We start from the raw sequence: 13,224 nt of genomic DNA on the forward strand, positions 1-13,224 counted from the left end.
GATAACGTTTTTTAAAGAACTTTCTTCCAATTAAGAAAAATATTTCCTGTTTTCCCAATTCCTTGCTTTAGATTGCTAGATTGTATTGTATCAAGTCCCAGAGATTTATTAATCTTTGCTCCTTCTATCCAAGACTGTTGATGTAGTAATGTAAAGAACTCAAACATAAAACCTGTTGAAAATTAAACCGTCACTTTCTGCATTTGACCCAACATACTATGTATCCAGAAATACATACATAATATGAAATTATTATGAAATCCAGAAAGACATACATACATACATACATACATACATACATATTATTCAGAGTTGCAAATAATTTTCATCTGTTGTTTCATGAGTATTTTTATTATTTCCAGGTTCGATGGATGATGTACTGGATTGTTTTTGCTCTCTATACTGTGATTGAAACAGTAGCAGATCAAACAGTTGCTTGGTAAGTTTTACTATTGAGAAGGGGCCAGACTACAGACTCATAATCAGGTGTCCTAAGTTCTTATCCTGCTCTTGCTATTAACTGAGTGATTTTCATCAAGTTACCTAATTATCCAGCCATTTGTTTTTGTCATCTGCTTTCCCATAGAACACTACTTTCCTTTTAGTCCCCATCAAATAAAGGCAGCTCATTTTCCTCCCCATACGCCGCTCCCTGCTCACCTCCCACACACCTTCCCCCAGTATCTTGGAATAGGGAAACTTGATTGTCATCATCCTTTTCTGCACTGATGACTTCAGAACATTTTCCTGTATCACTTCCTAAATGACTCCGCTTTTGAAGCCCACAGCATCTGGTTTTAGCACCCCCTCCCTATCCTATCCTTAAAACTCTCATCTACAAACATTTGAACTGGAAAACGTCAGCACCCACGTGGACACCCACTCAGCACAAGCTTCCTGGCTGCTCTGTTCCAAATAGACGAGGCAAAATTAAAGTGTGTTTATATCCTCAGGGATTTGACATTTTACCAAGGAGCAGTACTTAACTGGACAACTCAAATCTCCCGGTGGTGTATTTCAGTAGTGCATTTCCATCTAAACCCTGCAATCACTTTGAGAACTTCTCCTTTCAAAATATTTTGGTTTACTACCTTGCTGGTATCTTCATCTGCCCTTGACGCACAAACCTTCTGTCTAAATTAGCCTAACAACTACTCGTCCTTTTTTTCTTTTTTTTTTTTTACACAGGGTCTTGCTCTGTTGCCTAGGCTGGAGTGCAGTGGCACGATCTTGACTCACTGCAACCTCTACCTCCCGGGTTCAAGCAATTCTCCTGCCTTAGCCTCCCAGGTAGCTGGGATTACAGGCACATGCCACCATGGCCTGGCTAATTTTTGTATTTTTAGTAGCGACAGGGTTTCACCATTTTGGCCAGGCTGGTCTCGAACTCCCAACCTCAGGTGATCTGCCCGCCTCGGTGTCCCGAAGTGCTGGGATTGCAGGCATTAGCCATTGCACCCAGCTAAAATGACTCTTTCTTGCTTCTTTAACTGGGCTGCTAAATTCAGCCGAAAAAATTAATCAACTGCTCACATAGGTATCAGTTTGAACCTCATTCTTTTTACTTGCTCCTGGTCAGTGTCTACTTACATTTTGCCTGGGTCTGTTTCAAACCTTTACTATTCTCTCCTTAAGCTGTCTTTCCCATTTTGCTATTCTCCTGCTCGTGTGGCACATTAGGTCCTATTGGATTTGCTGGAAAAAAAAATAGAAGTCATCATACTAAAATATTTTTAACAACCTTCCTTTATTTGCAAACGTCACTGTATCTCTCTTCTGATTTGAAATACTGTAAAAATTTCCCTTCCTGTGCCCCAAAGCTCATGCATTTATCTGTTATATTTTTGGTATAGGGTTTTGGTTGGGGGGGTCTCTTTGTTTTTAAGTGACAGAGCACAGATCCCCAACCATGCTACATCTAAGTTTCCAAGTTCTTTTTTTAAGACATTTTTTTCTGATTGCAAATGTAGCCTATATATGTTATTTAAAAATGAACGATGTAGAAAATGTTTAACATGAACAACTGAATCCAGAAACTCCTGTAATTGCAGTGTGGCAGAGACCTCTTTGTTGACTACACAGTAAGTCATCCTCACTGCTCTCTACCTGCCTGCTTTGACAGAAGAACTCAAATTTGCTCAGCTACCATTTATCCTAGTGATAAATGGACTACATTTATGTGGTTCTCACAGAGAACAAGATACTGAGCCTCTCATTATATACTAGTGAACTTTTGCTGTGGCAAAAAAAAAAAAAAAAAAAAAAAACCATAAAAGTACAGTGGCTTAGAAAAGCAAACTTTTATTTCTTGCTCAAGCTACATGAGGGCAAATGGTTGACTGCATCTTTGCTGGGGTCAGGTCACTTTTGCTGTTGTTTTTGTTGTTGTTTTAGAGGCAGGGTCTTGCTCTGTTGCCCAAGCTGGAGTGCAATGGCATGATGATAGCTCACCGCACCCTTGAACTCCTGGGCTGAAGCAATCCTCCCCGTTTGGCCTCTCAAAGTGCTGGGATTACAGGCGTGAGCACTTCACCTGGCCCCTTAAACCAAGGCTGAAGAAGCAGCTATTCTCATGCCAGAAGGCAAAAGCTTAAAGCAAGAGGTTGAGGGTGATGGAGTGAGGGAGTCAAAGGGTGTTCTAAAGCTTCTGCTTGCATGTGACATGTATCATGTTCATTTTCTGCTGGCCAAAGCAAGCAAGTCACATGGTTAAAGCCACAGTCATTGGTTGAGGAAGTATACTGGGCCAACAGGGGAGGCCCACTGTAACACTTTGTATTTTCCTTGGAAGTGAACAGTTTAGGTCTGCAGAGTGCTGCAATTCTGGCCAAATGAAATTGGAAGGGATATTTTTTCGGAGTTCTAAAAAAGATGAAGACGTGTGTATGGGGTAGACACTGTGCACTTGGAGCATATGAAGTCATGCTCTGATAGGCACAACTATCATATGAGGTAGGTCATGTACTTCCATGCCAGTTTGGCTCTGCAGATAGGGTGGCCATACCTTGTGCACTGGATAAATGGTGTTAGTGCCTTCTCTTAACTGCTACATTCAGATTGGCAGCTTTCCTATGCTTACTACAAAGGAAGATTCTTGTATTAGAAGGAGGGGGGAATCTCTCAGGTCACACATTCATGAACTGATCTATAGTTGAAACAAGATTATTCAAACACAGTTGTCTCCTGATCACTAACTTTTACGTGCAAAAACGTAGCATAGGCCGGGCACGGTGGCTCATGCCTGTAATCCCACCACTTTGGGAGTCTGAGGCAGGCAGATCACATGAGATCAGGAGTTCAAGACCAGGCCTGGACAACATGGTGAAACCCCGCCTCTACTAAAAATACAAAAATTAGCTGGGAGTGGTGACGTGCACCTGTAATCCTAACTACTGGGGAGGCTGAGGCAGGAGAAGCACTTGAACCCAGGAGGCAGAGGTTGCAGTGAGCTGAGATGGTGCCATTGCACTCGGATGATAAGAGCAAAATTCCATCTCAAAAAAAAAAAAAACAAACAGCATAGTGACTGAACTTGAACTTTTTAAAAGGTGTTTTTGTGATTTCTACAGTGGTTTATTTTTCACTGGCAGTTTATTTCCAAATGTTTTTCTTATTAGGTTTCCCCTGTACTATGAGCTGAAGATTGCTTTTGTCATATGGCTGCTTTCTCCCTATACCAAAGGAGCAAGTTTAATATATAGAAAATTCCTTCATCCACTTCTTTCTTCAAAGGAAAGGGTAAGATATATAAACTACTTCCGTAAATAATTATTTAGAAATGCCTAAGCCAAGGCCAGGTATGGTGGCTCACACCTGTAATCCCAGCACTTTGGGAGGCTGAGGTGGGTGGATCACTGGAGGCCAAGAATATGAGACCAGCCTGGCCAACATGGTGAAACCCCACCTCTACTAAAAATACAAAAAAAAATTAGCCAGGTATGGTGGTGCATGCCTGTAATCCGGTTAGTCAGGAGGCTGAGGCAAGAGAATCACTTAAACCCAGGAGACGGAGGTTACAGTGAGCCGAGATCTCACCACTGCACTCCAGCCTAAGCACAGAATGAGACTCCATCTCAAAAAAAAAGGCTGGGCGCGTTGGCTCACACCTGTAATCCCAGCACTTTGGGAGGCCGAGGCAGGTGGATCACGAGGTCCGGAGATTGAGACCATCCTGGCTAACACGGTGAAACCCTGTCTCTACTAAAAATACAAAATTTAGCTGGGCGTGGTGGCAGATGCCTGTAGTCCCAGCTACTCGGGAGGCTGAGGCAGGAGAATGGCGTGAACCTGGGAGGCGGAGTTTGCAGTGAGCCGAGATTGCGCGACTGCACTCCATTCTGGACGAGAGAGCGAGACTCCGTTTCAAAAAAAAAGAAGCACCTAGGCTGGGTGCCGTGGCTCATGCCTGTAATCCCAACACTTTGGGAAGCCAAGGTGGGAGGATTGCTTGAGCCCAGGAGTTTGAGACCAGCCTAGGCAACATAGTGAGACCTCATCAATACAAAAAAATTAAAAATTATTTGGTCATGGTGCATGCTTATTGTCCCAGGCCACTGCATTCCAGCCTAGGCAAAAGGAAGAGACCCTGTCTCAAAAAAAAGAAAAGAAAAGAAAGAAATGCCTATCAACACATGCTTAATGCTATAAAATTCGTGAAACTATTATAGGGAAAATGTTCTAGTTTGGGGCTTTTAACACTATTTTTAAGTAAAACTAACATCTGTGGCTTTTTCCTCCAGGAGATTGATGATTATATTGTACAAGCAAAGGAACGAGGCTATGAAACCATGGTAAACTTTGGACGACAAGGTTTAAACCTTGCAGCTACTGCTGCTGTTACTGCAGCAGTAAAGGTAATTGTTCATTTACCTTTTTAATCCAATGTCATGTTAAGTCAACAAATAAAGGTGGCTTTTTATTTCAAGCCATTATAAAATTGTGGCATTTTGCTGTATATTTATTTTTCTAATACTGGAAAACAAGTAAATAATTTTAAAGATATTTTAATTTTATGTTTTCCATACTTGATATTTTGAATCTCTTAACTGATCACAAAATGAGAGGTAGTTAATAAATAATACACACCTGAAAATGTCATTTAGTCATCATTTTCCCACTTAATCACCTTAAAGTAGTTTGAGTAAATCACCTGACGTAAAGATGACCATTGTTTATTTCTCTGTCTTTGGTGTTCTTTCCCTCTCTTTTTTTCTGTCTCTTTCTCAATGGCAATATCTTGGTAGGATTTCTGGCTTACTTCTGCACCTCTACTTCAATCAATTTGAGGTAACTGATTATTCAAAGTAAGGCATGAAAAAGTCTGTTCTTAAAACTTGATACTTAGCCAGTTACTAATGTCATTTGTTGTGTTTGCAAGCCAAGTTATCAAATGAATGTGTTCTGTAAAAATTTGCATTATGGTTTTGGATTTCTTTGCATGTTGTAATTTGTGTGGTTTATTTTAAATACTTTTAGCATAATTGATTTTGGTGTGTTTGGTGTGGAAAGAAAATAGCCTTCTGTGTTCCTTAGTTGCTTCATGTATAAAATGGGGGTAATATACCTGTGAGAATATATAAAAGCACAGTGCTTGCTTGCATATAGTAGGAGCCCAATAAACATAAATATCATGTGTCTATCTCCATTCAAAATTCAAGTGAAAATTTAAGTTTTTTGCTATTAAATTAAATTGAAACTGAATAGTATTCTGCTTTCAAGTTAGTCTCTTTTAGTTATCTTGAACTAAAACAACAATGCTATGGAAATAAATATTCTAGTTAAGTGGTGATTTTATATAACTGTAATGGATGGCAAAGGGATATGAAATGAGGGCATTTTTACTTTTCAGAGAGGTCTTTGGCTCAGGTATCAAAATGAATATAATGAACAAGAAGGAAAATTCAAATTATATACCTAATGGCATTACATTGAGGGTTAAATGGAAGTTTATTAACTGTGCAGCACTATACATGTAAGACAACTATATTATTAATGATTATTAATGATCAGCACTTTAATATAGTGTAGTTTTTCTGTTACTTGGCTTTTAAAGGCTTTTTCTTTTATTAGGATAGATTTATAAATGAATACAGAAATAGCAGTTTTCAGCTTAAAGGACTATGTTTTATTTTAGAAGTTCATTTTGCTTTTTATTTCTTGCTTTCCTGATTTCCATATCTGCTAAAAAAGATTATCCAGGAGATAATCTAGCCACTGGGAATTCTAAAAAGAGGGAACAGATGCAATTATCAAAGAAATAATACAATAATATTTCCCAGAACTGAAGGATATGAATCTTCAGATTGAAAGGACCCACCAAATACTTAGCACAATGAATGAAAAGAATGACTGACTCTAAGTGAAATCATTGGGTATCCCAAAACACCAGTGATAAGGAAAATATTCATAAAGATTCCAAATATAAAAAGCATGTCACATTTGGCTGGGCGCAGTGGCTCACACCTGTAATCCCAGCACTTTGGGAGGCTGAGGCAGGCGGATCACTCAAGGTCAGGAGTTCAGACCAGCCTGGCCAACATGGTGAAACCCCGTCTCTACTAAACATACAAAGATTAGCTGGGTGTGGTGGCGGGCTCCTGTAATCCCAGCTACTCAGAAGGCTGAGGCGGGAGAATTGCTTGAACCCAGGAGGCAGAGGCTGCGGTGAGCCAAGATCACACCACTATACTCCAGCCTGGGTGACAGAGCGAGACTCCATCTCAAAAAAAAAGCATGTCACATTCAAATGATGTAGAATCAGAATGACATTAAATTTCTAAACAGTGACAATGAAAGCTTGAAGACAGTAATACCATCCATGATACCATCATGATTTTCACCCTCAAGTACTATAACAGTCAAGCTCTCAATTGTGTGAGCTTAGAATTAAGAAATTTCTTAATTCTAGGCATGCAGAGTCACAAGATTTACCTACTGGTTATCTTTTGTCTGGGCAGATATGCTCCCCGGAGCTAGGGAATGGTCCACAAAAAAGGAAACCCATGGGATCTGGGAAACAAGTCTTTCAGCACAGAAAGGAGATGACAAAAATTCCCAGAGAGAACACCACACAGCAAGTCCAAAGAGTCCAAAGTGCAGCCAGCCAAAACTGGATGTGGTGGATGAAAGGTGCCAGGAGGGATGTCTCTGGTAGACCTACAAAGCCAAGAGGATTTTTCATGCTGCCCAGGGATGATACTAAAACCAGTGAGAGGCCGGGCGTGGTGGCTCACACCTGTAATCCCAGCACTTTGGGAGGCCGAGGTAGGTGGATCACCTGAGGTCAGGAGTTCAAGACCATCTCGGCCAACATGGTGAAACCCAGTTTCTACCAAAAATTCAAAAAAATTAGCTGGGCATGGTGGCGGGCACCTGTAGTCCCAGCTACTCAGGAGGCCAAGACAGGAGAATCGCTTGAACCTGGGAGGTGGAGGTTGCAGTGAGCCAAGATCACGCCATTGCACTCCAGCCTAGGTGACAAGAGTGAAACTCCATCTCAAAAAATACTAATAATTAAATAAATAAATAATAAAAAATAAAAGCAGGGAGAGGGCATGCTTCAACCAGATGACACATTGGCTATAGGCCACTGGTGCCCATGCAGCTGCACATGATCCCTCAGCACCAGGAAAAAATATATTGGTGGCAATGTAAAGAGTAAGAGGGTAAGACAATGAAAAAGAAAAAAAAAAGGCATAATCATTAACTCTGGGGAAAAAAACAAAAGTTACATAAGAAAGGAAATAATGGAGTATGACTACATTTACATTATAATAATGAACACAGACTAAGGATTTAACAACTGGTTTTGCCATATTGAGAGTATGGGGGAAAGAGAAGGAAAGTGGAAGAGAACTAAAATCCTCATTTGTTACAATAGGAAAGTAGAGAGGGTTTAAAGGGGTTGCATCGGCAGCGGATGAAGAGGAGAAGGAGACTAAGAGCTTGTTGCTTTTTGCTATAAAATTTAGCATTTTTGACTTTGCAAATCAAGTACATGTATTTATTTACATCCAATGAAGATGCTATCCTTCAACATGGTTCTGTGGAGAAAAACTGAAAATTAAATTTCAAGTTGAAAAATTATTTAGAGAACACGTTTTAGAATATTGTCTTAAAAAACAAGCATACGAATCCCATTTTTCCTCCTCACTTTTAACATTTGCATATAATAATCTATTATTCTCCTATTTTGTGAGACACCTTTGTACATATTGTGACTATTTTGTGCGGTACTTGTTTTATTTTGACTTGTGTTTACTACTCCCACGTAGGGAATCAGCAGTCCCCATTCTATTATCCTCATTCCCTTCCCATTTATTTTTATCTTACACTTCGCCTCCATTGGTATTTAGCATTCTACATATTATTTATTCAGCATGTTTATTTAATGCCTACTGCATAGTAGGTACTGGGAATGTAGCAATGAACAAGATAGATACAGCCCTCACCTGCACAATCTACTGTCTGTCTGGAGCTAATGTCTGTATTAGCTAGGGAATAGCCCACAAAAATTTTATTTCTAACTGAAAATTTTATTTCACCTCTGGTTGATAAGACCCCACCCATGACTGGGCGTGGTGGCTCACACCTGTAATCCCAGCACTTTGGGAGGCTAAGACGGGCAGATCCCAAGGTCAGGAGATCAGGGCCATCCTGGCTAACACAGTGAAACACTGTCTCTACTAAAAATACAAAAAATTAGCTGGGCATAGTGGCAGGTGCCTGTAGACCCAGCTACTTGGGAGGCTGAGGCAGGAGAATGGTGTGAACCCAGGAGGCAGAGCTTGGAGTGAGCCGAGATCCCGCCACTGCTCTCCAGCCTGGGCCAGAGTGCAAGACTCTGTCTCCAAAAAAAAAAAAAAAAAAAAAAGACCCCACCCATTACCCTTCATTATTAAAATAAGCATTATCTCACAGGAATATTTTTCTGTAAAAATGCCATGAAAACAAGAATGTATCTATTTCATATATCTTTTTCTGGCTCTCTTGTGATTTATTGTTTCTTTTAATTTATATGTTTAACACCTTAAAATCACGTGTCCACCCCAAAGGCAGTAATATTGATAAAAATCATCTAAGTCACTCCTGCAAAACAAGTAGAAGCCCATATCCCCTAAATGAAATCGGATACTGGATTTGGAACTGTCCCCATTTGTGTGCAATGTTGTGATTCTTTTATCCATAACATCCCTGTATATGAGGTAACCTTCACTATTCTCATGAGTACAGGAATGTTGGAGACCCTATCCTGGAGTCTATATTATTCACTAGAAATTGTCATTACATATGCTGAACATAGCATAATGTTAACCCTATTTGCCTCAAGTTATACTGTGCTTATTTTAAAGTACACGAAATTAGTTTCATCTCTGCAGATGTCAAACAAGGGCATTGTCATAGAAGAATCACTGAACCAGACACTTCATACTGAAGAGTAAATTGAAACTGAAATAGGAAATAGGTCAGGTTTAAGGAGAAGCTGCAAGAAAGCCAACAGTAAGATTTGAAAATTATTTAAAATTTTTACAATATATAGTTTGTTTAAAGTATCTTTCAGGCTAAAAATTCTTGGACTCTTGGTGTGACCTTTGAAGAACGGGTAATAACCCTGACTAGGTTTCCCAGGTTGAACCACCTGAGCATGTTAAAGGTGAAAATAGGAATCTAATCAGAACATTTATTACACCGTAAAGCAATTTTCTGAAAATGTTACTCAGTTCTATGACCTCATTATCAGGCATCTGTTCACAAGGTCGCTGTACACGTTTATTTTGGCTGAGCAAAGCATAAACATTTGAAGGACCTTCAAGGATTTTACTGAGGATGTACAGCATTCCATAGCTTTTCACATGAGAAACGTAGGTGGTTTCGTGCAGATGAGCAACACTACTGCCAGATAAAGGACAGATGAAGAAAAGTACTGTTAGTTGTATTAACCATGTCTTTGAATTTCTCTGGCAGCCTTTTTTTGGTGAATTTCTTTAGCAGATATAAGAATCAATTACCACAGACTTTTGAGCTTTACAGGTAAAATTGTTGAAATCTAACTTTAAATGATCCCGATTAGGTCAAAAATCTGAACATCTTACTATCTATGACTTTCTGTTTGTGAATGGCTTTGAGGATATACAGCTTAGTATTATACACTTAAAAAAAAAAAAAAAAGGAAAGAACGTTTGTCCAGACAATGGAAAAAGAAGGTTGTACTATTTTTCCTAAAATCTAGGGAAGCAGAATGGTATAATAAACATTGAATGCTACAGCAATTGAGTTAATCTGGATTTTTTTTAGTGCTGATTCTGCCACAAATTAGCCATGAGATTTTGGGCAAATCATCTGCATTGATCTAAGTATTAATTTTTCTCACTTGTAAAATGAAGAGGTGAAACATGATTTCTAAAACCCCTTATATCTCTAAAACAGTGGTTCTCAACTAGAGGCAATTTTGTGCCCCTGTCCTTACCACGGGACATTTTAGGTTGTCACCACTGAGAGGGGGCTGCTACTGGTATCTAGTCGGTAAAGAACGGTCAGGGATGCTGCTTAATATTCTACAAAGCACAGGACGTTCCCCACAACAAAAAATTATCTAACAAAAAATAGCAAGAGTGTTAAGGTTGAGAAACTGCTCTAAAAGTATGATGAGTCAGAAAAAACTAAAAGAATATATAAATATTTATAAGTAGTTTTGGTGGTAGGTTACAAATAATTTTTACTTCCTTTTTAAAATTTTTCTCCATGTTATCAATGTTCTTCAGTAAATACATATTGCTTTAATCTTAAACACACAAATATTTTATTCACCTAATGCAAATGCAGTCAGTTCCATTCTGGGCTTGATCAGATTAATTGTTGAATGTGCATGGGGAAATGAGATTTCCCTAAAAACTGGGAACTAACCTTATCTGCAATTATAATGTAACATCAGGGATCAACAAGAAATAGAGCTTAGTGGCTATTCTTTACTGAATAGTATAATAAGAATTATTCTGGGCCAGGCACGGTGGCTCACGCTTGTAATCCCAGCACTTTGGGAGGCCGAGGCAGGTGGATCACGAGGTCAGGAGATCGAGACCACGGTGAAACCCCGTCTCTACTAAAAATACAAAAAAAAAAAATTAGCCGGGCGTGGTGGCGGGCGCCTGTAGTCCCAGCTACTTGGAGAGGCTGAGGCAGGAGAATGGCGTGAACCCGGGAGGCGGAGCTTGCAGTGAGCCTAGATCGCGCCACTGCACTCCAGCCTGGGTGACAGAGCGAGACTCCATCTCAAAAAAAAAAAAAAAAAGAATTATTCTGTAAAAGAATGTTTTGTGCTTGTAAGATTATAAAGCATTGCTGGTTATATATTTTTAAATCTGTGATTTCAAATGTGAAGAAAATAAAGGTTTTATACAAAGGTGCTGATAAACAAAATAAGTTCTCCTTATTTAAAACAAAATATAGTAATGTTAATGTAGTGTCTAACCAGGAAATGAAGTATTTAAACAAAGACAGCATTATTTGAGTGTAAAGGAATTGGAACTACTCATACATGCAGGGTCCCTTTTTATGGATGCCAACCATGTGCTTAGATACATGAGCAGACATTCAGATGTCTTAGTGCCCTTGGATGTAAATGAGCTCTGTGTGGATCCAGTGTGGGGAGCTGCTTCTCAGCTGAAGAATCCCTTCCAGAGCCTGAGTGTGCTAGCTCTGGACCCAGCCCTCCTGCCCAGTCAGCCCCTGCAGTATTCTCAGTTTCTTACAGAGGCATTTGGGCCCACCTAAATCCAAAACCTGAGAATGTAGTGCCACCTGAAGTTCAGATGGTTCAGAAACAATTCTGCTCATGATGTTCAGTTTCGATGTGTAAAATATTCTACAGAATACTTAATTACCTTGGCTTTTATATTCTCATCATAATCTCTGTTACTTTGATTGTTAGGATCAATTTTAACATACACAGAGTACAGACAATCCTGCAGAGAATAGGATCTAAAGTGCTGAAATATGGAATTATCTTGTGAATGGTAATCCCGCCTTTCCTCTTTATTGGCTAAGACTGCTGTTGCCATACAGCAGACTAGACTAGAAATTTTCTTCTTTCTTTCTTTCTCTTTCTTTCTGTCTTTCTCTCTCTCTTTCTTTCTTTCTCTCTCTTTCTTTCTTTCTGTCTTTCTTCTTTCCTTTTTTAGAGACAGGGTCTCGCTCTATCACCCAGGCTGGAGTGCAGAGTTGTGATCACATCTCACTAAGGCCTCAAACTCCTGGCCTCACGTGATCCTCCCACTTTGGCCTCCCAAAGTGTTGGAATTGCAGGCATGAGCCACTGCACAGGGTCCTTTTCTCATTTTTCTTATACTTTTGTCTTAATATTATATAAATTAAATAGAAGAAAATAGATACACAAAGCATTATTAATTTAAACAAAACCAATCCCTTTTAGCATTGTTATTTACAAGTGACTATAATGTTCTATTTGTGGCCTCAAAAATAGACATTTTTCTTTTATTGATGGGAATAAAGCATTAGATACAGGACACATGGGTGAGAAATGGATTGGAAATTCTTATAGTATACCACATATTGACTAATTTTGTAATATTAAAGACAATATTTTAAAAAAGGAAAAAAGTCACCCATCCCATCTGCCTAAACATTGTACTGTTGTTAGTTTTGCATTTTTCCCTGCCTACTTATAGCCATACTGCATACTTGCTACCATATTATGCATGTGCTATAGAATTCTGGGGTAGAGGGAAGATATCTCCACTTACAGTTAATATAGCAAACATAGTTCCTTTATTACTGGACTTTTTGTGCTGAAGATGTAAAAACTGGAAGGAATAAGGTGGCCTTCAGAAGTGATTACTTTATAATTATACCCATCCTTTAAACTGGTTACATTGGATACTTGTAATTTACATAATGTTTTCAAAGTCCACAGTACTGCATCAATTTCTCTCTTATATTAGTTTTATTCTGGATCCATAAAAAATATACAGTGGGAAGTCCAATTTTCCAAGGTAATAATGGTTGTTAAAGTGTTGGAGGTTCTCAAAGAGGGCTCATATTCCCTGTTTGCTTTTCCCTGCGGTGCCTGGCTTCCCTGAAAGCCTTGAAGAGGTTGATAATACTTGGGTATTGATAATAGTAGCATTGGTTACTCAAGAGCTAAATTTAAATCCGGCCTTTAGATAGATCACCCAGATACCTCAAGGTTGGGCCTTGCCTTGCTCAAGT

The 13,224-nt window shown here is 39.2% G+C and overlaps 1 protein-coding gene across 2 annotated transcripts in view; it reads left to right on the top strand.

The window, feature by feature from the left end:
* Window positions 1-13,224, top strand: part of REEP3 (receptor accessory protein 3) — a 107,076-nt gene that overhangs the window by 75,582 nt on the left and 18,270 nt on the right. For both annotated transcript variants that reach the window (XM_063637909.1, XM_055274445.2), the window contains exons 3-5: window positions 363-439; window positions 3,618-3,738; window positions 4,740-4,853. In XM_063637909.1, coding sequence (XP_063493979.1) covers window positions 363-439; window positions 3,618-3,738; window positions 4,740-4,853 — 312 coding nt within the window. The remainder of the gene's footprint in view (window positions 1-362; window positions 440-3,617; window positions 3,739-4,739; window positions 4,854-13,224) is intronic.

This window comes from Symphalangus syndactylus, chromosome 4 (assembly GCF_028878055.3).
Source record: "Symphalangus syndactylus isolate Jambi chromosome 4, NHGRI_mSymSyn1-v2.1_pri, whole genome shotgun sequence".
NCBI lineage: Eukaryota > Metazoa > Chordata > Mammalia > Primates > Hylobatidae > Symphalangus > Symphalangus syndactylus.